General features: G+C 40.7%; 1 protein-coding gene and 2 long non-coding RNA genes across 11 annotated transcripts; 2 read left to right on the top strand and 1 right to left on the bottom strand.

Annotated features, from left to right (window-relative positions):
* Positions 1 to 2,232: 2,232 nt before the first annotated feature.
* Positions 2,233 to 16,420, bottom strand: LOC127055855 (uncharacterized). Of its 6 annotated transcripts, XR_007775630.1 has the most exons (6): positions 16,348 to 16,420; positions 16,202 to 16,256; positions 16,067 to 16,120; positions 15,653 to 15,751; positions 3,022 to 3,161; positions 2,233 to 2,673 (listed from the first exon to the last, which is right to left on the bottom strand). XR_007775630.1 is itself a non-coding variant. In XM_050963358.1 (5 exons), exons 1-5 carry the CDS (start codon positions 16,363 to 16,365, stop codon positions 9,977 to 9,979), a joined length of 237 nt encoding a protein of 78 aa, XP_050819315.1. In that variant the 5' UTR covers positions 16,366 to 16,420; the 3' UTR covers positions 9,357 to 9,976. The 6 variants fall into 6 exon arrangements, 3 of the variants coding, with proteins under 3 accessions (XP_050819315.1, XP_050819313.1, XP_050819314.1); XM_050963358.1 differs by lacking the exons at positions 2,233 to 2,673; positions 3,022 to 3,161 and adding an exon at positions 9,357 to 9,987; XR_007775631.1 differs by lacking the exons at positions 15,653 to 15,751; positions 16,067 to 16,120.
* Positions 3,362 to 4,090, top strand: LOC127055917 (uncharacterized). The gene is made up of 4 exons (XR_007775657.1): positions 3,362 to 3,488; positions 3,615 to 3,734; positions 3,817 to 3,900; positions 4,009 to 4,090. It is a non-coding gene; the product is annotated as an uncharacterized LOC127055917 (long non-coding RNA).
* A 607-nt stretch (positions 16,421 to 17,027) lies between the features above and the next one.
* On the top strand, positions 17,028 to 19,909 carry LOC127055912 (uncharacterized). Of its 4 annotated transcripts, none has more exons than XR_007775647.1 (3): positions 17,028 to 17,042; positions 18,996 to 19,120; positions 19,469 to 19,909. It is a non-coding gene; the product is annotated as an uncharacterized LOC127055912 (long non-coding RNA). The 4 variants fall into 4 exon arrangements; XR_007775650.1 differs by lacking the exon at positions 17,028 to 17,042 and adding an exon at positions 17,499 to 17,513; XR_007775649.1 differs by lacking the exon at positions 17,028 to 17,042 and adding an exon at positions 17,966 to 17,980.
* The last annotated feature ends 2,921 nt before the right edge of the window (positions 19,910 to 22,830 follow it).

Below are 22,830 nucleotides of genomic sequence, written 5' to 3'. Positions count from 1 at the left end.
TACCACCAGGTTATCAAGGAATTGTGGTAAGAGACATTAACCAAAACTTTGTTGCATATAATGCCCTATGTATCTATTGAATAGCAGTAAAGCAACTGTAACTTTGTAACTCAATTAAATTAAATAAAATGTAAACTAATAAATTAAATTTTCATCATATTATCCAAATTAATATTATTAGTACACCCTAAATCAGGGTACATGGGACAGAGAGTTGGAGTGCAGGTGGATGAGGGCACTGGGCTTGGGAGTGCAGGCTCTAGGGTGGGATTAGAATGAGAGATTTAGGGTGCAGTAGAGGGCACGGGGTTAGGGCAGAGAATTGGGCTGTCAGGGCTTTGGAACAAGACCAGGAAAAAGAGAATTGAGGTGAAAGAGGGAGATCAGGCTAGAGCAGAAAGTGGTGGGGGAAAAAGAAGTTTGAGCTGTAGGTGGGAAGAAAAAACTCAACCCCCCTCTTATCAGAGCATCTAAGAACTAGAAGAAAAACATTTCTCCCCCACTGCAATAGCAACTCTAGTGGGCCTGCGCTGAGGGGAGAACTCCTCTCCCCAGCAGCTCCAGCTGGTTTGGGCTACAGACATCTTGCCTCCACAGATCTGGTGTTCTTGGGCTGGGACAGGGGAGGGGCTCCTCTCCTCTCCATTTGGGACATGGCGGGATGAGAGATGTGACAGAGCTTTACGGGAAATCATTATTTGCCTGATTCATGTGCCAGTCCTAGTCTCTGCTGACCCAAACAAGCCATTTATCCTGCATGCTGATGCCAGTTTGGAGGGTTTGGGAGCAGTCTCGTACCAGGAAGTGGAAGGCAAATGTAAATCTGTAGCCTTTGTCAGTAGAGGACTGTCTGATAACGAAACTTGCTATCACATCCACCAGCTGCAGTTTTTGGACTTGAAATGGGCCATCACTGAGAACTTTGGAGACTACTTGTGTGGTGCTCAGTTTCAGGTATGGACAGAGAACAATCCACTGACTTATGTGTTAACAAGGGCTAAGCTGGATGCTGCAGGGCAGAGATGGGTGGCTACTTTTGCTAGCTGTGACTTCAGCATTCAATACCAATGATTTGGTATAATAGGGAGTGTGATTTACCAGGAGCACCAATTCTTGGTTGTGGGGAGGATGTAAGCAGGGTCAGAATGAACTCTACCCTGACATCTGTTGGTGATGTGTTGTAAAAGTCTTTTGTTGCTGATGTGCATGGTCACACCCAACCCGGATTGCATGATGGGAGTGCTTGTCCAAATGGTCATTTCGGCTGCTGTGAGATCCCCAATCTCTTTCTTATTAGGGCAGGAGTAATAAAGTGTAGTTATCCTGGTGATATGAATCCAGGACAGTAGAACGGTCCGTAGCAGGTCATGCTTTTGGGAGTCACCCGAACCTACATATATCTCATTAGGCAAGGGACATGGGTTCCAAAGCATAGTGAAATAAAAAAGATTTAAAATGAATATTTAAATTTAGTACTATGGGTCTTTTTTGAAGTTTTAACTGCAGATTTTATGGCTTTTTTTTTCTAGTTTAAAAATAAAGCTCTTTGTAGTTGTAGTACAAATTCAGTTCTATGTTACAGACCTAAAATCAGTAATAGTTAAGTATAAATTTTAGATGTACTTAGAGTGGGGGGTTCTGATCTCACTTACACACTGAAAGTTGTAAGCAACTTCACAGTTAGGTAAAATGCTCTTTTCCACTCTGACTGCATGGAAATTTTGCAGGTTGGACTCAGGGAATGCAGCTGGGGGGCAGGACTGTTGTGGCACATGCCCCATTAGTAGTAATAAGCTCGATAGTATTCATCACCATGCAATTTTGACAGGTTTCCACGCCCCTTTTAGGGCTTTTGTCCCGCCTTCCCACCCCCCGTTTTGGTTGGCGCTGTCGGCCATTTTGAAAAAATGTGTGTGTGTGTTTGACTAGGGGAAGTGTATTTAATATCAGGGTGGATTAAGAGAAAAGTTAAATAATATTGAAGACTAGGTTTATAAAGGGAATTTACTACGGCAAAACCTGTTTGTTAAGCACCAAATAAAAAAGCATTGAATGTATTCAATACCAATGTAGGTTAAGAAAAAAACATTATAAACTAATTTTAAAAGGATAATTAAGTGAAGCAAAACCTGTTTTGTAAGGACATAAGCAAAAACTATAAGGAAATACTTAAAAAGTAGGTTTAAAAAAATTAACCAAGGCAAAGCCTGTTTGGGGTGCCCTGGGTAAAAAAGGGATTGAAACTTTTGACTGCCAACATAGGTTATAAAAAGCTTTTTAATATTATTAAGTAATATTAAAAACAATACAGCTAGGTTTAAAAGGGGAATTGACTGAAGCAAAACCTGTTAAGTAAGCACATGGCCAAAAACTATAAAGGGGTCCTAAGAAAAAGGCTTTTAAAAACATTAAAAACTAGGTTTAAAAGAAAATGTACTAAGGCAGTGTAATAAAAGTGAAACAAACGTATTAAAACTAGTCAATACCAATGTAGGTTAAGAAAAAACGAGGTTTAAAAGGAAAATTGACAAAGAGAAAGCCTGTTTTGTAAGCACAGGGTAAAAACTCTATAAAAAAGTGGCTAAGAAAAATACAATAAAGCTCAGGGTAAAATTAAAAAATGTTTACCTTTGCAGTCTTTTTGTAAAACGAGGCAGCTTTTCTGGTTTAACCCTAGTAAATAAAACACATTAAAACTAGTGAATGCCAATGCAGGTTAAGAAAAAACGAGTTTTAAAAGGAAAATTGACCAAGGGAAAGCCTGTTTGGTAAGCCCGGGGTAAAAAAGCATTCAGTATCAGTGTAGATTAATTAAAAAGAGCAAAGATAGAGAGCACGCGGCGAAATCAGAATGAGACAGAGAGAGAAGCAGGCAGAGTCTGTTTAGTAAGCACAGGGTAAAAAAGCATTCAGAATCAGGGCGGGTTACAAGACAAGAAAAGCGAGGAGAGAGTCCGCTTTGGAAAGAGCAACGATAGAGAGCACAGGGTAGGATTAAAGAGAAAGAGAGAGAATTGTTACCTTTGCCCGTCTTTCTGTAGAATGAGGGAGATTTCCTGCTTCTGACACTCTCCAGCTTGTTATCACCGCTTTTGGATCGGCCCAATCAGAGGTGGTTTTACAACAGCGTCATAGAATTCATTTTCCTGAACCAACCAATCCTAGTGTTTCAAGAGTTTAAGCAAGAGCCTTTTAAAAACCGGTTATTGTCTACCAATCAGCATGTGTTTTTGTGTATAAAAACACGTGGTTTTGCGAGCGGGTTTTTCAACACAGAGAAACTAACTAAACACAAAGGCATGTCCCTGTACAAAACACCTACAGAAGCCAAGAAGCCGGAATTGCCCCTTGGTGCGCCAGACCGTGTTCAGAAAAGAAGGCTCCTTTACAGTTGTTTTGCCAACGAGAAAGGCTTGTTGTCGAGCCCTGTGTTTTATTCTGAAAGAGAACTGAAAAAAGAGGAGCCACAGCCGTTTGTAAAAAATCAAGTGCGAAAAAATTTGTTGTCAGATTTGGAAAAAAACAGAATTAAAGGCAGAAGTAAATCTTTTTTTTTGTAACAAATTACAAAATGTTTTATAAAAATAAAGGGTTAAATCTTTTTCTTTTTATAGGGGAGAATGGAAGAAGAGCCTATATATGAGGACATGGCAACCGAGGAACAGCCGCAGGATAGCGATGTTGAAAACCAACCTATGGACCCCGAGTTGTGGAAAGATGGCGATATTGTTACGGTATAAGCTTTATTAGTTGTAAAAAAAAAATAAAAAATTATTGTATTTACACTTTTAAAAAATGACTTTTGATTTTTAACAGATAACCAAGCCTGGGCCGTACAAGATTACTGCTTTGGTGTGTAACAAACTGCCAACAGTTGCAGAGACAGAAACACCCGAGGAGGTAAAGACAGCTTAACTTATTTGAAATATATATATATATATATATATATATATATATATATGTGCATGACACTAATTAAGCGTTAATATACGGTTGGTTTAATAATAGGCTGCTGAAACTATGATTGACGAAGGTGATTCAGAAACAAAGGACACAAACGGGGTGTCAATAGTAAAACCCAAAGAACACTACAAGGTAAAAATTACTTAAATAATTTAAAAAATATATAAATATAAACATATATAAGAGTGGTAAAATAAAACTATATGTTTTGTGTTTAATAACAGGAAGATGATATGGGGTTCAACGGTGCGACAGTCGAGGATGATGATAATTCAGAATCAGACGAGGGTACGACCGAGGTAGCACAAATAAACTCTAGGCTTTTTTATTTTAAAATTTTTGCATCAAAAAACTTAAAATATGTTTTTACAATGTTTTTAACAGACATCTTCAGAGGATGAAAAGAGGCGGTCTCTAAGTAGAACAGCCGTAATATGTACCTGTTGTTTTTGTGTGAAGCAAGATGTTAAAAAAAAGTCTGTAAAAAGTGAAGAGAGTGACCAGAAAAGCGGTGAAGAAAAAGAGGATCCAGTTATGGTTGATATTGTTAGAGCTGTTGTAGTAAAAGCCTTTTACCACTGTTTGAAAAAACAACTTTTGGAAAACTGTGCAGCCTGCGCTGTAAATAAGTCCAACCCTTTTAGTCACCCTTGTATTTTTTGGGATCGCTCAGAAGTATTTTACCAGCTTAGACGTATTTCTTCTAAACTGAACGCGGCCCAGCTGGTAAATGTAATTATAGCTGAAGGCTACAAACTAAAAAAGCTTAACATAACCACTGAAACTATAACCAAAGTTGTTAAAATGATTAGGGAGGTTGGAAAATCATCTGACCCGGTGGCGTTGCTGGTAGATCTGTCAAAAGAGGTGGCCCCCTATATTGGCCGAGCGGTGTGTAGCAGGGTTCGCCAAATGGATTATAAAACTTTTTACATGCAAGGTTGTGACCCTAGAGGCTTAAAAAATATATATTAATTAAAAATGCATTGTTAAAAGAAACTGTATCACAGTTTTTATATTATTTTGCTTAACCGTTAAAAATGTATGTAATTGTATCGTATTACTTTACTGCCGCTTTAAAAGTTAAATGTGTATAAACGTTGTTGTGTTAAATAAAAACAAAAGCAGAAACAAACTTTTGTGTATACAGTGTTTTAAAGCAAGACGGGGTAAGCATGGCAAAGCTGCTAAAGAAAATTTATTACTCACCCGAAAAAGTTGGTAGTTTTGGGGGCATAACACCCTTATTTCAGGCCGCTAAAAGACACCGTAAAAGCTTAAGCAAAAAGCAGGTTTCCGCTTGGCTTGCGGATCAAGATGCTTACGCTTTACATAAACCTGCAAGGCTTAAATTTAAAAGAAATAAAACAGTGGTGTCTAATGTGGATACACAATGGCAGGCAGATTTGGTTGATATGGCCGCCTATTCTAAAGACAATGACAACCGTAAATATATTTTAACAGTGATAGATATTTTGTCTAAATACGCCTGGGCGGTAACCCTAAAAAATAAAACAGGAAAAGAGGTGGCAGAGGCGTTTAAAGCTATTTTTTCAAAGGGGCGCGTGCCTCAAAAATTACAAACAGACCGAGGAAAAGAGTTTTTAAACAAAGCTTTAAAAAATTTGTTTAAGCAATATGGAGTACACCATTTTGTTACCAATAACGAAGTTAAAGCGGGAATTGTGGAGAGGTTTAACAGAACTTTAAAATCAAAAATGTGGAGGTATTTTACCGCCCGTAACACCTTTCGCTACATTGATGTGCTGCAGGCCTTCATAGACGGTTACAACAGAAGTTATCACAGAACTATTAGAGGGCGCCCAATTGACGTGACAGAAGCTAATGCGCTAAGCGTGTGGAAAACCGTCTACGGGGGTAGTTTTAAAATAAAGAGGCAACGTGTGGTTTTTAAAAAAGGGGATCACGTAAGAGTATCTAAAACGAAGGGCACTTTTGAAAAGGGCTATCAGCAAACCTTTACCGATGAAATATTTATCGTGTCAGGGGTTTTATTAAGAGGACAAAGACCGGTGTATGCATTACAAGATTATGAAGGGGAGGAAGTTGTGGGGTCTTTTTATCCTGAAGAATTACAAAAAGTAAACCCTAACCAGGACCGAGTTTACAAGGTAGAAAAAATTTAAAAAAAAAAAGGTCGGGGAAGAAACAAATATTTCTTTGTAAAATGGAAAGGTTGGCCTAAAAAATTTAATAGTTGGGTTAAAGCGTCTCAAGTGCAGGACCTTTAATAAAAAAATGACGGAACAAAGTTTTTATATGACATTACCAAGCAACGCCTCAGCGGGGGCTTTTCCTCAAAATACTAGTTCCAATTTTACAATACAACTAGCCAAGCCTTTAAATTTAATAGGGCGGTGGGATGTCGCTTTATCGGAAATTCATTATTGTCACTCTTGGAACACGCTTCTTTTCGATACAGCATTTACGTTAGCATCGGAAAAAAAAATTCGAACCTACTACATGGATGCCGGCTATTATTCGAGCATTCACCATTTAATAGAAGTCATCAACAAGAATATAGACAAAGATGCCGAAAAACCAAATGCCTATGTTATTTACAACCCTGTGACTAGAAGGGTTCAGCTAAAACCAAACGATGGAAAGTACTTTTTTTCCACAGGTGGTAAATTGGCAACAATACTGGGAATGCTTTCAAATCATCCGTGTAGGATTGCACCGTACCCCGCAGACATTACGGGGGGTTTTAACTCTTTATACGTGTACACCGACATAGTGGAACATCAGTTAGTGGGGGACTACTATGTGCCGCTGTTGCGCTGCGTTCCCATCCGCGGTAGCAACAACGAATTTGTTACAATAACGTATGACAAACCGCATTACGTCCCCGTAAGTAAGCAGCACATCGGAACCATTACTATTGAAATAAAAACGGATCAAAATAAACACGTTTCATTTAGTTTTGGAAAGGTAATTGTTAAACTACATTTGCGTCCCAAAAAAGCTGAAGAATGGTAACTATGAAAAACTACGGGGACCCCTTTTTGTATAGAAACTACTACAAGGCCCAGGCTGGCTATGGCTTACCAGGATATCAAGGATTACCCGTTATGTACGGGGCAGGTTTAGGAGGAATATTTCGCAGCCTTTTTAGAAAAGCCGTGCCACTTTTAAAAAGAGGTTTTGACATTATTAAACCCCACATGAAAACAGCCGCGAAAAATATAACCAGAGACGTCGTAAACCACGTATCTAGCGCAGTTATAAACAAAATAGGAGCACAGGAAGGTTCCGGTTTAGTGGTAATGAGAAGAAAAAGAGCAGCGTTGCGCCAGCCCTTTAAAGGCCCACCTAGACCCTTAAAAAAAAAAAAGCTGTGAGAAGAGGTCTTAGCCATATACCAAAAAGGCGTCCTAAGAAGAGGAAGCGTCGCGCTACCAGCGATAAAAGGGATATATTTTAAAATGGCTTTTATTCATTGTGGCTCTGACGAATGCACCAAATCGGAGCTGGATTTATTTCAAATAGCCCCCACACAAACCAGTATTGAAAATAGCTTTTATGTAGAGGTGCCTCCTTTGGCCGCTTTAACGGTAAACGCCCCTCTTGAATTTTTTATTTCGGGACATGGGGATCATTACTTAGACCTTAACAACACGCTGCTGTACGTGTGCTGCAAGGTGACAAAAGAAGACGGATCAGACATTGATGATGATGCCCGGGTGGCCCTAACAAACTACCCCATCGCCACTCTTTTTAACCAGCTGGATGTTACTTTAGGCGATCGTCTTATTAGCCAGAGCAACAATTGTTACCCTTACAGAGCCTTAATAGAGCTAATTTTAAACTACAGCCACGACACCCTCGCTACTCAGTTTTCGACAGGCGGATTTTATAAAGACACGGCAGGGGGCCACGAAAGCACCCTTTTGGTCGGCCAGGCCAATGAGGGGTTTATACGCAGGGCCGAACTAACGGCCGGCAGCAGGAAACTGGATTTGTTGGGACCTTTACACAGCGATTTGTTTTTTCAAGAAAAACTACTGCTAAACGGCGTGGATTTAAAAATCAAACTAACACGTAGCAAAGATGTTTTTTGCCTCATGAGCGGCACTGCCAACGAGAATTATAAAGTAAACATTATTTCGGCGTCCCTGTTTGTAAAACGTGTAAAAGTAACCCCGGGGGTTCGTTTGGGGCACGCTGAAGCTTTAATGACCGCCAACGCTAAGTACCCCGTAGACCGGGTAAGCATAAAGGTGTTTAGCATACCGGCCGGCAGTCGTGTCAGTAACCAGGAAAACCTTTTTTTGGGGCAGCTACCCAAGCAGCTAGTAATCGGTTTTATAGATAACGACGCCTTCAGCGGCAGCTACGTTAAAAACCCTTTTAACTTTAAACATTATAACATTAATTTTGTGGCCTTGTATGTGGATGGCGAACAGGTGCCAGCAAAACCTCTACAACCCGATTTTGAAAATGGAAACTGCGTGAGGGAGTACATGCAGCTCGTGCAGGCTACTGGAAAATATGTAAAAGATCGATCGCTCTTAATTAACCGCGATGAATTTGCCCAGGGCTATACGCTGTACGCCTTTGATTTGACCCCGGATCAGGAGTGCGCCGACCATTATTCTTTAATTAAAACTGGAAACCTGAGAGCGGAAATTCGGTTTGCAACGGCTTTGCCCTCTACGGTTAACATGATAGTGTATGGGGTTTTTGATAACGTGCTCGAAGTAAATCATAGAAGAAACGTTCTGTTTGACTATATGTAATCATGAACACCGTGCAGCTACGAGATATTTTATCAAAGGACCCTTCTTTTTTAGATGTTTTTTCTAGCGATTTGCTTCCGAAAAGTTTTGTGTCCGGAAGACCTTTGGGGCTTATTGTTAACACCCACCCCCATAAGTTACCCGGGGAACATTGGCTGGCCCTTTATTTACCGAAACGGGGGCCCTGCGAGTTTTTTGACTCCTACGGTTTTTCCCCAGACAGTAACTTTTTCCCTAAGTCTATTATGACTTTTTTAAACCGTAACTGTGATAAGGTTGTGTTTCATCAGAGACAACTACAGGACCCCCTAGCTGTAACCTGCGGTTATCATTGTATTTTTTTTTTAAAACAACGTAATAAGGGTTTATCTTTTGATTGTATTTTAAAATTGTACTCCGATGATTTAGCAGAAAATGACCGCTTGGTGGTGCGATTTGTAAAAGGAAAAAGACCCGGCATGCCCAGACCTGTTTTAAGCATGTTTCAACATGTTCAAACGTGTTTATCTTGTCGTGTGTTTAAAGAGCTGCATCAATAAAACACAATTTTTAATTTTGTTTACGTTTTTTATTTTACATTGTTAACCAGTCAATTTTTCGTTTTTTAACAGGGACGCTTTTAAAAGAGGCGGTGTTACTTGTGGCCTTGACCGGCTTTAGCCCTATTTTTAGACGCTCTAAAAATTGTTTATTGGTAACATGCCCTACGACGGTCGTAGGCACGTTTAGCTCTGCCAAGGCTTTCATAAAAACATGCCACCCTTTAGGAGCCCTCTTGTTAGCGAAAGAATAAGAGCCGGTTACCCCCCTGACTAAATCAAGCATGTGAGACCCCTCAATCGCCTTCCCCCGGTACACAAAACGGCCATTATCAGCCCAAGAAGACACATCTTTACGTTGTTTAAGCTTATTTAACAATATTTCAGCTTTTTTTTTATAGCGAGGATTTACCCCCTCCAACACCTCCTGAATAACAAAGTCCGATACATCCCCCTGAACGTTAGGAGGTTGAAACTCCTCTTGCTCTTGCTCTTGCTCTTGCTCAGGGGAAAAAAAAAGGTTTATTTTAGTCTTTTCCATTTCACCACGCTTGGCCAATACCAGGTATTTTTGCAGGACCGCCTCGTAGAGTTTAGCCTTTTCGTAGTCGGATAAACCGGTTCTTTGAAGAATGTCTTTCATTTCTGAATCCAACTGGCGAGTGGTTGTGGTTCTGATATTTTCTTCACCGCTAGAAGCCCGCTTTATTTGTTCTAACTGGTGGCTAGGAACAAGGTACATTTTTTCGGCGTATTCCATTATCTGTTAATTAAAAGGCTTGACAGCAGGGGGAGTGCAAAGCTTAACAAAGGGCCAATAAAGCCACCAGTTTGTTTTACAATAACCTTTTTTCTTTTTAGGGATAGCTTTTTATCGCTTAGCTTTTTAATAATTTTTCGGTTTTTTTTAAGGATGCTTATTTGTCGAGGTTTTAAAGGAATGTTTCCTTTTAAAGTGTTAAGCGCTATTTCTGAGATGGCCGCTACTAGGTCGTCAGACGCCGTACAGAGAATAGCCTTTCTTTGTGGCGGCTTGGCTTTGATAAGAAATTTTAAAAGAGCCAGGTTTTTTTGCACACGGTAAGACATGTTTGTTCGGGAGGTGATTTTTTTTAAAATGGAGGATTAATAAAAAATAACTATTTTTATGGGTTTTTTTAAAGGTGTATGCACAGGGCCAGTCTGGGGGGAAAAGACCTGTTCTTAACCTGAGGTTTTCGGGCGTTGAAGCATTTAAATCCACCAGCAGATACCCGTAGGGGTTTTTGGTAGCGTCCTCAAAAGCCTTCAGAAAAAATTGTGTTTTACCAGGGTACATTTGCCGGGCCAAAGTGGTGACTTGTAGTTTATCGCGGGGGTTTTTAAAAAGAACCATATATTTAGTATTTAAATTAATTGTACGGCTTTTTTTTCCCTGACAAAACATATTTTGCACAATGTACATAATACTTAAGTTTTTGTGGTGTACGTATTTTGTAAAGGCTTTTTCAATTTCACCACTGTCAGAAGCAGACTCCATTAGATCATCTATAATAACCATATTCACTTTATTACTAGGAAATAAATGTTCATCATTAAAAGTATTAGGTAAACCTTCCAAAAATGTAATACATGAAAATTTTTGCAGCAACTCTGTATACAGCGGTTGCCAACAGCTATAACACCACACAATATTTTCAGGCATACATGATAACAGTTTATGACCATTTTCTAACAACTGTTTTATAAAATATGATTTTCCAGAATTTGAGGGCCCACAAAGCAAACAGGAAAAGGGATGAACAAACTGAACGTGGTTTTTCATAATAATTAATACCCGTACGGCAAAGTTTTAAAAGCCTCCTCGAGGGCTCTTTTGTCGTAAATGACTTTTTGGGTTTTTTTTAGAGTTCTTGTTTCTATTAACCAGTGTTTTTTTACCCTTACGATTCCTGGCTGCTGTATTACGATTTCTTTTGGGTCCTCTCCCGCGGGGTAATCCCAGACGAGTTCTTTTAAGCTTTCAAAATTAATCTTTTCACTGTTTCCTGAGTTAAGTGTGATTCCTTTTAATTTCATACAGGTTTTACCGCTGGACAGTTTGTACCCGTATGTTTTAGGTCCCGCGGACACAAACTCCACAATGTGTTCATCTGGGGGTATTTCGCTAGTTAAATCTCCTAAATAATCCCCTAGGGGGGGATTCCACTCCCCTTCTTTACTTACAAAAATTACAGAATCCGTATCATGATAAAGACACCGGTGCTGTAAACGATCTAACAAGCGGTAGAGCTCTAACCGAGCATAAGCGGTGGTAAAGCACGCTATAAACACGTTAGTGTTGCTGGAATGGGTGCAGTGTTCTTTTGCGTACTTCCAAGACACTACGGCTGTATCATCATCGATAAACTCGCACGATGACACATCGTAATAAGGTACAAAAACGTACTTAAAGAGCTCGTCCGGGTCCGTTACTATACTAGTGTTAGTCAAATTTGTTCGCTGACCAAATTTTCCCCACAAGGAATTTAAAAACAGCTTTGAAATTTGTCTTTTGGCGGGGTTTACCTTAATTTTGTTTAGACGCAGACACACACCTTCTTTTTCACGGTACTCTTTAACGTACTGTTCTTTTTTAAGCTTGTCCGTACACCAGTGAGGAAACCCCGAGGCCTCTTGTTTTTGTCTTAGGTGTGTTTTAATATAGTCTGAAAACAGGGCATCTGAAGAGCGGTTAAAATGCCAGACTTCATAAATTTCAGCGATTTTGTACCCTTTGTTTAAAGCCTCCACCAACTCTATTGTGCACCAAGTCCCTGTTAAAGCCCTCTCCTCCTGACTGTGCCCGCAGGGATCCTTTTCTTTTGTTTCTGCACAAAGGGCGCACAGGGGAAACATTAGTTTACCATCAACCCTGTATGGTAACACGGGAAAATACAAACCTCTTGGAGGGTACACTTTAACCTTGGCTATGCCAAAGTACTGGCCGATATCCCCAAAACCCTCATACACAATAACGGGATGTCCCACCGGGTACTGTTTAGTTTTGTTAACAAATGGGTAGAGGCTGGTAAAATCGTAGTAATGAACCTGCTCCCCGGGCTGCGGTTTGTAATAAAGGCAAATGGCGTTTGTTCTACCACCGTAAAGGGCGTCTCTAGGAACCAGAGGCTGTGGCAGCTTTTTTTCTCGTAAAAAATTTTCCACCCGGTTATCGTTTGCTAGCATGGCCTGCCACTCGTGTTCCCACACGGTCCTTACCTCAAACCCCTGGCTTTTTAAAAATTCAGCCTTAATAATGGTTCGGTTGTACAGCTGTCCGTAGGTTGCCTTAAGCAACGGGTTGTAATCATTTTCGCAATAGCAAATGGGGCACCCGTGAAAAAAACACCCGTTAAATTCAAAGGCCGTGGGTTTACCAGCTATAATGGCGTAACCGTCCAAAAAATAGGACCCAGTTTTAAACTCGCCACCCTGCAAAGCGTGTTGAATGTAAATATTTTCAGTGTGGGCTACGTACATCAACCACTGAATGGCCGGCGTGGAATATCTCTTCTGCTGTTTGTGGTAATTGTCTAACGGCAAGAGCGCTATGGTTTGCGGCTTTAAAAAATTAAACCGGTACATGGCCATGCAAATCGAGGCCAATGTGAGGTGCTGAAAGGGATCTATACACTTAGTAACCACTTCCTCATTATCCTTTCCGGGGTTTTTAACAATTTGCTTTTCGGTCATTTTTATAACTTCGTTTCTGAACCGGTCGCAAGCCTCTCGCAAAATTTCAACATCTTTTTGACAATAATAGCGTAGTTCTTTTTGAAGATCAAAGCTGTTTTGGCGATTGTGCTGGTACCAGTTTAAAAATTCTTTTTTTTCTTCAGGCATCATGTAGTCTACTCCAAAGTACTCTATTTCGGGCATAGGTCCCACATAGTTTTGATTTTTAACGGTGTTAAAAAAGTGTGGAAAGTACCCCTTCGCTTCCTCAAACCCCATAGCTTTGGGTAACTTGATAAGTTTCATGGGGAGAAAATTTAAAGAATCTATAAATTTAATGGCTAAGTTTACCACCGTCACGCAAATAAGTTTTCCCCCTTGCGTTACGGTGCTAACAGCCATTTTTTCTTTAATTAACTGCCTTAGAATAAAATAACTATCGTAACCTTTAGCGTTATGAGCAATAAAAGTGTATCCCTTAAAGCGCTTGTCTATAAAGGTTAAAACAAACTCGCTAATGCATTCTTCCCCCTTAAATTCCCAGCTAGTTTTTTTATTTAAATGCAAAGCATAAATATAATTTGGCACGTGTACCCCCGTTTCCTGCATACATTCAAAATCATAAAACACATAATCCTTTCCCTCTTCTGGAGACCAAATATTACGCATATAACACTCGTGACCCTCTATGTTGTCTGTTTTTTGATGGCACTGGGGACACTTTTTGCTTCTACACTGGTGATTTTTAACCGTGTAGAAGCTGCATTTATCGCAAAAAATTCTGTTTTTACAATCAACTTTACCGCTGGTCGCCAAAGCGCTGTGCCTTTCTAAACAGTCGTCAGACCTGCAAAACAGCTTACAGCTGGGGCATCTTTTTTTTTCACCGGCCACTTCGAGGCACTCGGCGCTATTACACGTACGGCAGTGGTTTTTACAGGCATGCTGGTGTTTGTGGCTATAGGGAGCGTAACAGTAGTTGCACAAATACGGGGCGCCTATAAAGGCTTTAATATTTAAAATACCGTAAAAATGTTTGTTATGTAACAAAACAAAAACAGTTTGGAAACGCTGTACACCCCCAGTTGTAAAAAAACACCAATTTCCATTTTCATAATACAAAACGGTAATAGCTACCCCCAAGCGCTCTTCGAAAGAGCTCACGTCTGTCAAGCTAATCATTTTTTGGTCCGAAAACCCCAACTCCTGATGAAGGTGTTTGGCCCCCTCTAACAACTGGGCATCTGTAAGTTTTTTATCTGATAAAAGACCCAGCACGCTACCGGCAAAACATAAGTTGTTACCCTGATTATTTAAATCAATTAAATGTTTTCTTTTTTTTTCAATAATTTTACTGTACGTAATAGTTTTTAGGGGTCTTACAGACCCAACTCCACCAAGCCTGTTTCTAATAATTGTAACAACCAGGCGTAAAGTTCCGGACCCCACAATCTCTGCATTACTTTGCAACACATTAACGATGTTATTTAAAAAATCTATGGCGTTTAAATTTTCCCAAGGCCTCCGTAAAGAAAAGAACGGGTGATTTAGCCCCGGGGCATCTAAGCGTAGCTGTACAAAATCTTCAGGACCCACCTGATTATTAATATCATCTAGCAAATTTTGAATAGCAATGTCGATGGCCGCCATGGCTTCTGTGAACCCCGTTACTCTGTCCAAATTAGCAAAACGAAATTCCTGAAAATATTCATATGCGTTAAACTCTCTTCGGGGTCTTATCCAGTGTCTTACACGCTCCAAATACACCTGTGGTGGTGTATCAGGAGCGGGGGAATCTGGACCTTCAGAAGAAGAAGAAGGGGTGGGAGGGTCTATTTCCCTTTCTTGGTTGGGGGGTTGTTTTTTTAAAATAGCTTTGGCTTTTTTTATTCTTTTTGCCAAAAGCCTTCTTAACATTTTAGATTTTTTTCCATTTTTTTTTCCAACCCCTTTTTACATTTTTAGGTTTCATGTGTAGTCACCCTCTTCCTTCCCCCTTTAACGCGCTTTCGACCTTTTCAATTAGTGCCCGGGTGTCTGCTATTTTTTGGTCTAAAACAACCCTTTCTTCTGGAAAATTTTGTTTTTGAAATACCTCAAGAATTAGCTTTGAAAACTTTTTATCTATTAAACGCTTTAAAGATGAACAAACACTAAACAGCTCGTTACAAGCAGCAACTGATGCGGCCAGCCCCACAGGAAGATTGTTATTTGTAGCAGGGGTTTTGCGGGTTCCGAAAGCTTGGGGGTTAACTTCTTCACCCTGCTCGAACCCACCCCTAGACACGGTTCCTTCTACAGAGTTGTTTATTTTTAAAGCTGATTGGGTCGGGGAGGCATAGGTCTGTTGAAAACGAGGGGCTTTACCGCCTCCGCCTCGCTTACCATGGTTTTTGAAAGTTGTAGAGGTAGCTTTGGGCGGTTCAAAAGCGGGGGGTCTGAGCCCCTTTCCCCCCGCCCTGAAAACGGATGCTGTTTTAGAGGTAGACTTTTTGGCCTTTTTTAATGCCGGCTGGTTTTGTTCAATAAGGGATTTAGACGTACAGGGCTGTTCAAAATCGGTGTGCTTAATACCCTTGCTTCCGACTGCAGCTGCCTCAGAGGGAAATTTTTTGCCCCTCTTTAAAGGTTGCGGGTTTTGGGCAATGAGGGATTTGGACGTGCAGGGCTGTTCAAAATCGGTGTGCTTAATACCCTTGCTTCCAACTGCAGCTGCCTCAGAGGGAAATTTCTTGGCCCCTTTAAGCGCTCTTCCCTTCAACATTTCTTCTTGAGGAATAACGCTTGATAAGTCTGCCGATACACATAAAAATGTTTTTTAGCACGGGGTTTGTTTTTTTTTTACTAACAACAAACATGTCCCCCAAATATATATATTTTAAAAACGTTTTTGCAATAAGAGGGCTAAAAACCGCGTTTAAGTATAATGTACAAAATAAAGCGCTCTTTTGGTTTACCCCCCCCCCTTGGGGCTGTACAACGGCAGCTTTTGTACAGTAAAACCTTTAAAAGTTTTTTTTTCCTAACAATAACAAACAAACCCCTAAAATGCACACTATTTCCAACGTCAATTTTTAAAAAACCACATATTTAAAAAACAGTTCACACCTTCCTCTGTAATTTCAGGAAAACCTATTGGGTGGTTTTGACTTCCATCTTGTTCTAAATTAAAAAAATAAAATTTTTTAAAACCTTTTTTTCTTAAAAATAAATTATACTTGTGTAGCATATTAATTGGCTTACCAAAATTTAAAGCTTCTAGCGCGGCATCTGGAATGTCAAGAAAAAAGTTCTCGTCCTATTCAAAAGAAAAAATGTTGGCTTTTAACTAAGCATAACGCTGTTATAATATCTTGGCGGCCCATACAAATTATAGTAAGGTTTCTTACCATGTTGTTGCTTCCCATAACGGTAGAAGTCTTGTATTAGCAATATTTCTTTAACAGCCTTGTTTAGTTTTTTGTTCCCCTATTTATAGGTTTAAACCTGCTTTTTTAAAAAAAAAAGGTTTTGCCCCCCACACCCAAAATTCTTTAAAAAAAACAGGGTGTGTAAAGGGCACTTTTCTAGGAAAAAAGGCGGGTGCAGTTTTGGGGGGCGCCAAATACTTTAGCTTTAATGGCTAACAATGTTGTTTTTTATAGTAAATGTGTTTAAACAGTTAATAAAAAGCCTTTGTAAATGGTAATATACCTATTTACAGCTTTGTAACCAAAAAGTTTTTAAAAACTGCAACCTGTATTTTTTAAATTTGTTATATGGCCTTGGTTTTTAAAACAAAACTGCTAATTTAAAAATAAACCACCTTGAACTTTTACAAAACTTATTTTACATTGTTAGTAAGTTAAAAAATTAGGTATTACTTTAAAAACACATTTTAAAACGGAATATAGCTTTTGTTACAGGGTAAAAAAAAAAGCCGAAGGCTCTGGCTGTTTAGATAAGGGCGGGAGGAGGGGGGGGGGAGGGGGGAGGGGGAAGGGGGGGGTGGTTGTCTTAGTCGGTTTTTTAAAAAAGGCGGGAAGGTTTTTGGCTACACACTTTAGCTTTTAAACTTTAATGGTTAAAAAGCTTAGTTTTAATAGTAAGTAAGTTAGTATGCTTTTTAATACCTGATCTGGCTATTTTTTGCTTTAAAAGAAGACCTTCTTATGTTTTGTTCTTTTTATTTTTAATTTACTGACTTACAGAGGCTGTTTTTGCTGACAGCCGCTCTGCTGCAAAAGCCTGCTGTTTTTACTTTAAAATGTGCTAACTTAAAAATAAACCACGTTAAACTTTTACAAAACTTATTTTACATTGTTAGTAAGTTAAAAAATTAGGTATTACTTTAAAAACACATTTTAAAACGGTAATTAGCTTTTGTTACAGGGTTAAAAAAAAAGCCGAAGGCTCTGGCTGTTTAGATAAGGGCGGGAGGAGGGGGGGGGGGGGAGGGGGGGGAGGGGGAAGGGGGGGGTGGTTGTCTTAGTCGGTTTTTTAAAAAAGGCGGGAAGGTTTTTGGCTACACACTTTAGCTTTTAAACTTTAATGGTTAAAAAGCTTAGTTTTAATAGTAAGTAAGTTAGTATGCTTTTTAATACCTGATCTGGCTATTTTTTGCTTTAAAAGAAGACCTTCTTATGTTTTGTTCTTTTTATTTTTAATTTACTTACTTACAGAGGCTGCTTTTGCTAACAGCCGCTCTGCTGCAAAAGCCTGCTGTTTTTACTTTAAAATGTGCTAATTTAAAAATAAACCACGTTAAACTTTTACAAAACTTATTTTACATTGTTAGTAAGTTAAAAAATTAGGTATTACTTTAAAAACACATTTTAAAACGGTAATTAGCTTTTGTTACAGGGTTAAAAAAAAAGCCGAAGGCTCTGGCTGTTTAGATAAGGGCGGGAGGAGGGGGGGGGGAGGGGGGGAGGGGGAAGGGGGGGGTGGTTGTCTTAGTCGGTTTTTTAAAAAAGGCGGGAAGGTTTTTGGCTACACACTTTAGCTTTTAAACTTTAATGGTTAAAAAGCTTAGTTTTAATAGTAAGTAAGTTAGTATGCTTTTTAATACCTGATCTGGCTAGTTTTTGCTTTAAAAGAAGACCTTCTTATGTTTTGTTCTTTTTATTTTTAATTTACTGACTTACAGAGGCTGCTTTTGCTAACAGCCGCTCTGCTGCAAAAGCCTGCTGTTTTTACTTTAAAATGGTTCGCATTAGCCTAAAATTAAAAAAAAACAAACCTTTTTTTGTTACAACACGTTAGTTTTATAGCCCTAAACTGTTTTTGCACACTTACCTGTTATTAAAACACCTGTGCCTAAACAAAGGCTATGGGTCTGCAGGTTTCCTTTTCACTTTTATTTGTTAAATAGTAAAAAAAGCAATCTTTTCTCTAATCCACTAACTCACAAATACTGCTTAGCTAACAGGCACTTTGCTTCTTTGTCTTTTTAATTTACTGGTTTACAAAATAAGGGATATATAAACCGCCTGTTACTAAAAAACCTAGGGTGCTTCTGTATAATTTTTTATTACAACACATACAAAAAATTGTTTTTTCGAGTCCTTATCCTTTTGCAAAACTTAATGTAATTGTAACTTCTGTTTGTTAAAAAGCACGAAAAAGAAGCAGCCTTCTTATCTCTGATTCACTAACTCACAGAGGCTGCTTTGCTAACAGGCGCATTGCTTCTTTGTCTTCCTAATTTAATGGTTTACAAAATAAAAAATATATATACCGCCTGTTACTAAAAAACCTAGGGTGCTTCTGCATACTTTTTATTACAACACATACAAAGGGGGTGTTTTTTTTATTCCTTTGCAAAACTTAAGGTAATTTTAACATGTGTTAAAAATGGCGTATTAGTAAAAGCTTATGGTTTTAACTTTTATAAAAACTCTTTGTAAAAGGGCTACATGGCGGGAAAATGCTAGGGGTCTGTTTCTTTAGATAAGAAAAAAACAGTTAAAAGGGCGGGGGGAGAGAGAAGGGGAGGGGGAAAGGAGGGGGCTGGCTCTTGCTTAAACTCTTGAAACACTAGGATTGGTTGGTTCAGGAAAATGAATTCTATGACGCTGTTGTAAAACCACCTCTGATTGGGCCGATCCAAAAGCGGTGATAACAAGCTGGAGAGTGTCAGAAGCAGGAAATCTCCCTCATTCTACAGAAAGACGGGCAAAGGTAACAATTCTCTCTCTTTCTCTTTAATCCTACCCTGTGCTCTCTATCGTTGCTCTTTCCAAAGCGGACTCTCTCCTCGCTTTTCTTGTCTTGTAACCCGCCCTGATTCTGAATGCTTTTTTACCCTGTGCTTACTAAACAGACTCTGCCTGCTTCTCTCTCTGTCTCATTCTGATTTCGCCGCGTGCTCTCTATCTTTGCTCTTTTTAATTAATCTACACTGATATTGAATGCTTTTTTACCCCGGGCTTACCAAACAGGCTTTCCCTTGGTCAATTTTCCTTTTAAAACTCGTTTTTTCTTAACCTGCATTGGCATTCACTAGTTTTAATGTGTTTTATTTACTAGGGTTAAACCAGAAAAGCTGCCTCGTTTTACAAAAAGACTGCAAAGGTAAACATTTTTTAATTTTACCCTGAGCTTTATTGTATTTTTCTTAGCCACTTTTTTATAGAGTTTTTACCCTGTGCTTACAAAACAGGCTTTCTCTTTGTCAATTTTCCTTTTAAACCTCGTTTTTTCTTAACCTACATTGGTATTGACTAGTTTTAATACGTTTGTTTCACTTTTATTACACTGCCTTAGTACATTTTCTTTTAAACCTAGTTTTTAATGTTTTTAAAAGCCTTTTTCTTAGGACCCCTTTATAGTTTTTGGCCATGTGCTTACTTAACAGGTTTTGCTTCAGTCAATTCCCCTTTTAAACCTAGCTGTATTGTTTTTAATATTACTTAATAATATTAAAAAGCTTTTTATAACCTATGTTGGCAGTCAAAAGTTTCAATCCCTTTTTTACCCAGGGCACCCCAAACAGGCTTTGCCTTGGTTAATTTTTTTAAAACTACTTTTTAAGTATTTCCTTATAGTTTTTGCTTATGTCCTTACAAAACAGGTTTTGCTTCACTTAATTATCCTTTTAAAATTAGTTTATAATGTTTTTTTCTTAACCTACATTGGTATTGAATACATTCAATGCTTTTTTATTCGGTGCTTAACAAACAGGTTTTGCCGTAGTAAATTCCCTTTATAAACCTAGTCTTCAATATTATTTAACTTTTCTCTTAATCCACCCTGATATTAAATACACTTCCCCTAGTCAAACACACACATACATTTTTTCAAAATGGCCGACAGCGCCAACCAAAACGGGGGGTGGGAAGGCGGGACAAAAGCCCTAAAAGGGGCGTGGAAACCTGTCAAAATTGCATGGTGATGAATACTATCGAGCTTATTACTACTCCCATTTATGCAACCAACATTTGCTACCTCACTCCATAATGCCACACACAGAGCGACCTTTTACCTTTCTGAACCAGAATATATCACAGAAGAGATCTAATAGCATAAGCTTAAGGTGAGGGACTGTAGCACTAACAGCAATTTTAAGAGATTCAAAAATGTCTCTGCCTTTACACACCAGGAACAGCAAAAAGGAAATCATCTAAAACAGCCACAGACAGCTAAACACCTATTCTTATCTCCCACATGCTTTTGGCATTTGGAACCCATACCCCTTAATGGTGAGTACTTTTCAGGTGAGGGTGAAGCTGAAGGCTTAACTGAAAACAGTTTAAGAAGTGCTCCTGTCTCTGGCACTCAGCTATCCAGCTCCCAATTGGGTCCAAACCCCAAATAGATCCCTTTTACCCTGTAGAAGCTGTAATATCCTGTGACCAGGACAGCTGCCTAGCAGACTGCGCATCTGCCTGCCAGTGTGAGAGCGCATAACGTGCTAATCCAGATAGTGGTGGCTGAATGGCAGCAGTCATGAAAAACCAGCAGAATGGTGCAGCAAAAGTGTGCTGGGCCCATAACCCAGAGATTAATGGATCAAAGCCATCCTCTGCTACATGTGTGCTTGCTTCTTTTCCCTCAGGGCCTTCCAGCAAGGCAGTGACCAGCAGAGCACCAAGAGCCTAGGCCATGAGTCTACCTGGACTGAAGGCAAGAGGCAGGCCTGGGTATGGCGAGGGCCTCCTGTCCTGGAATGAGGCTGCAGTACTTCCTGGTCCCCTTTTCCCACCCACACTGGCAGGCAGCGTGTGCTGCGGGAGAACAGGAAGGAGGCTCTCGAGACACCAGGCAGTGCTCTGTGTGTGGCTGTCAGGGGAAAGAGCCTAGGCTCCTGACTCAAACTGCCATTGACTGGCGTGGCTCTGCACACCGTCAGCCAGGGCAGGCCAGGCTGCGGACGTGACTCAGGCGTGAGTAGCATGGCCGTGCTTTCCTGACAAGGTGTGAGGCAGGCCAAGAGCTTTGCACAGCCTACAGGGAAGTGGGAGGGAGGCGTCTTTGAGCCGGCGTGTCTCGTTTGCTTCTCCTTTGGCACTTGGGCGGAGGCGGGGAGAGAGCGAAATGTTCCTGGCTGAAAGTTTTTGTGCTCGGCCTTGAGGATTAAACCTGAACCTCTGGAACAGCTTCTGGGAGATGGGTTTCTGAATGACATCCAGCCCGGTCTTCGGGCCACTAGCTGAACGCACTGAGGCCAAAAGGCAGCAAAATGGGACCTTTGAGGCTCCCCGCAGGCAGGGCCAGCTTTAGGAAGTGCGGGGCCCAATTCGAACATATTCGGGGGGGCCCCGGCAGAGATGACTAAAAAAAAATCATGTAAATTAAAGCCTTTCATTTCTTAGCAGCCGGTTCCCTGTAAAAAGTTCTGATTTAAGGGATGTGCCACAGTATGTATTTTTGTAACAATAGGTTTACCATACATCCATATTTTTAAAAATTTCTCCCAGATGGTCTATTTAAGAACGAAAAAGCTGGACATGTCCAGGAAAATACGGATGTATGTTAACCCTACCTAAAATTCTTTTTTAAAAAGATGGGCCTGAACTAGAAATGAGCTCCGTTTCACATGTGTGGGTCCCCGCCACTCCCTGGGGGTGTGCTAGGGTGACCAGATGTCCCGATTTTATAGAGACAGTCCCGATTTGGGGGGTCTTTTGCTTATATAGGATCCTATTACCCCCCACCCTGTTCCAATTTTTCACACTTGCTGTCTGATCACCCTAAGGTGTGCACATGTGTGGGTCACAGCTGTTCACTGCCCCTCTCATTGCAGCATGTGTGCAGGGTTACTGCCCTGGGAACTGCAGGGCACCAGTGGACATGCGCTGGCTGGAGGCAGGGCAGGGGCTGACTGGAGGCAGGGTCTGGCTGCAAGCAGGGCAAGGCGTGCGGGGCTGGCTGCAGACAGGACAGGGGGTGCAGAACTGGCTGCAAATGGGCTGGCTGCAGGCAGGGCAGGGTGTGTGGGACTGGCTGCTGACAGGGGCTGGCAGGAGGCAGGGGGATGTGGGGTGGAGTGGGCTGGTTGGCTTCAGGGAGGGCCTCAGGGGAGTGCGCAGGGGTTGGCAGGCCTGGAGACAGAGGAGTGTGGGACTGGCTGGCTTAAGGCAGGGGAGTGTGGCAAGGGTTGACTGGAGACAGGGCACGGGGTGCGGGGCTGGTGCAGGCAGGGCAGGGGGTGCAGCAGGGGCTGGCTGTGGGCAGGGGTGCGGGTACATGGGGTACAGCCTACCCTGTACGGTAAGTGCCCCCTCCTCCACCAAGGTAGCAGCAGCAGCCCAGGGCTCGGGGGCTATTTAAAGGGCCTGGGGCTCCCCTGCTTCCTCCGCCCCAGCCCTTTGAATAGCCGCGGGAGCCCTGGGGAAGTGGCGGGGCTCTGGGGGCTGTTTAAAGGGCCGGGGCAGTAGAAGCAAGGGGAG

The sequence above is a fragment of the Gopherus flavomarginatus genome, chromosome 7, assembly GCF_025201925.1.
Source record: "Gopherus flavomarginatus isolate rGopFla2 chromosome 7, rGopFla2.mat.asm, whole genome shotgun sequence".
Taxonomy (NCBI): domain Eukaryota; kingdom Metazoa; phylum Chordata; order Testudines; family Testudinidae; genus Gopherus; species Gopherus flavomarginatus.
The sequence above is the reverse complement of the archived record's forward strand: the minus strand, read 5'-3'. Positions and strand labels throughout refer to the sequence as shown.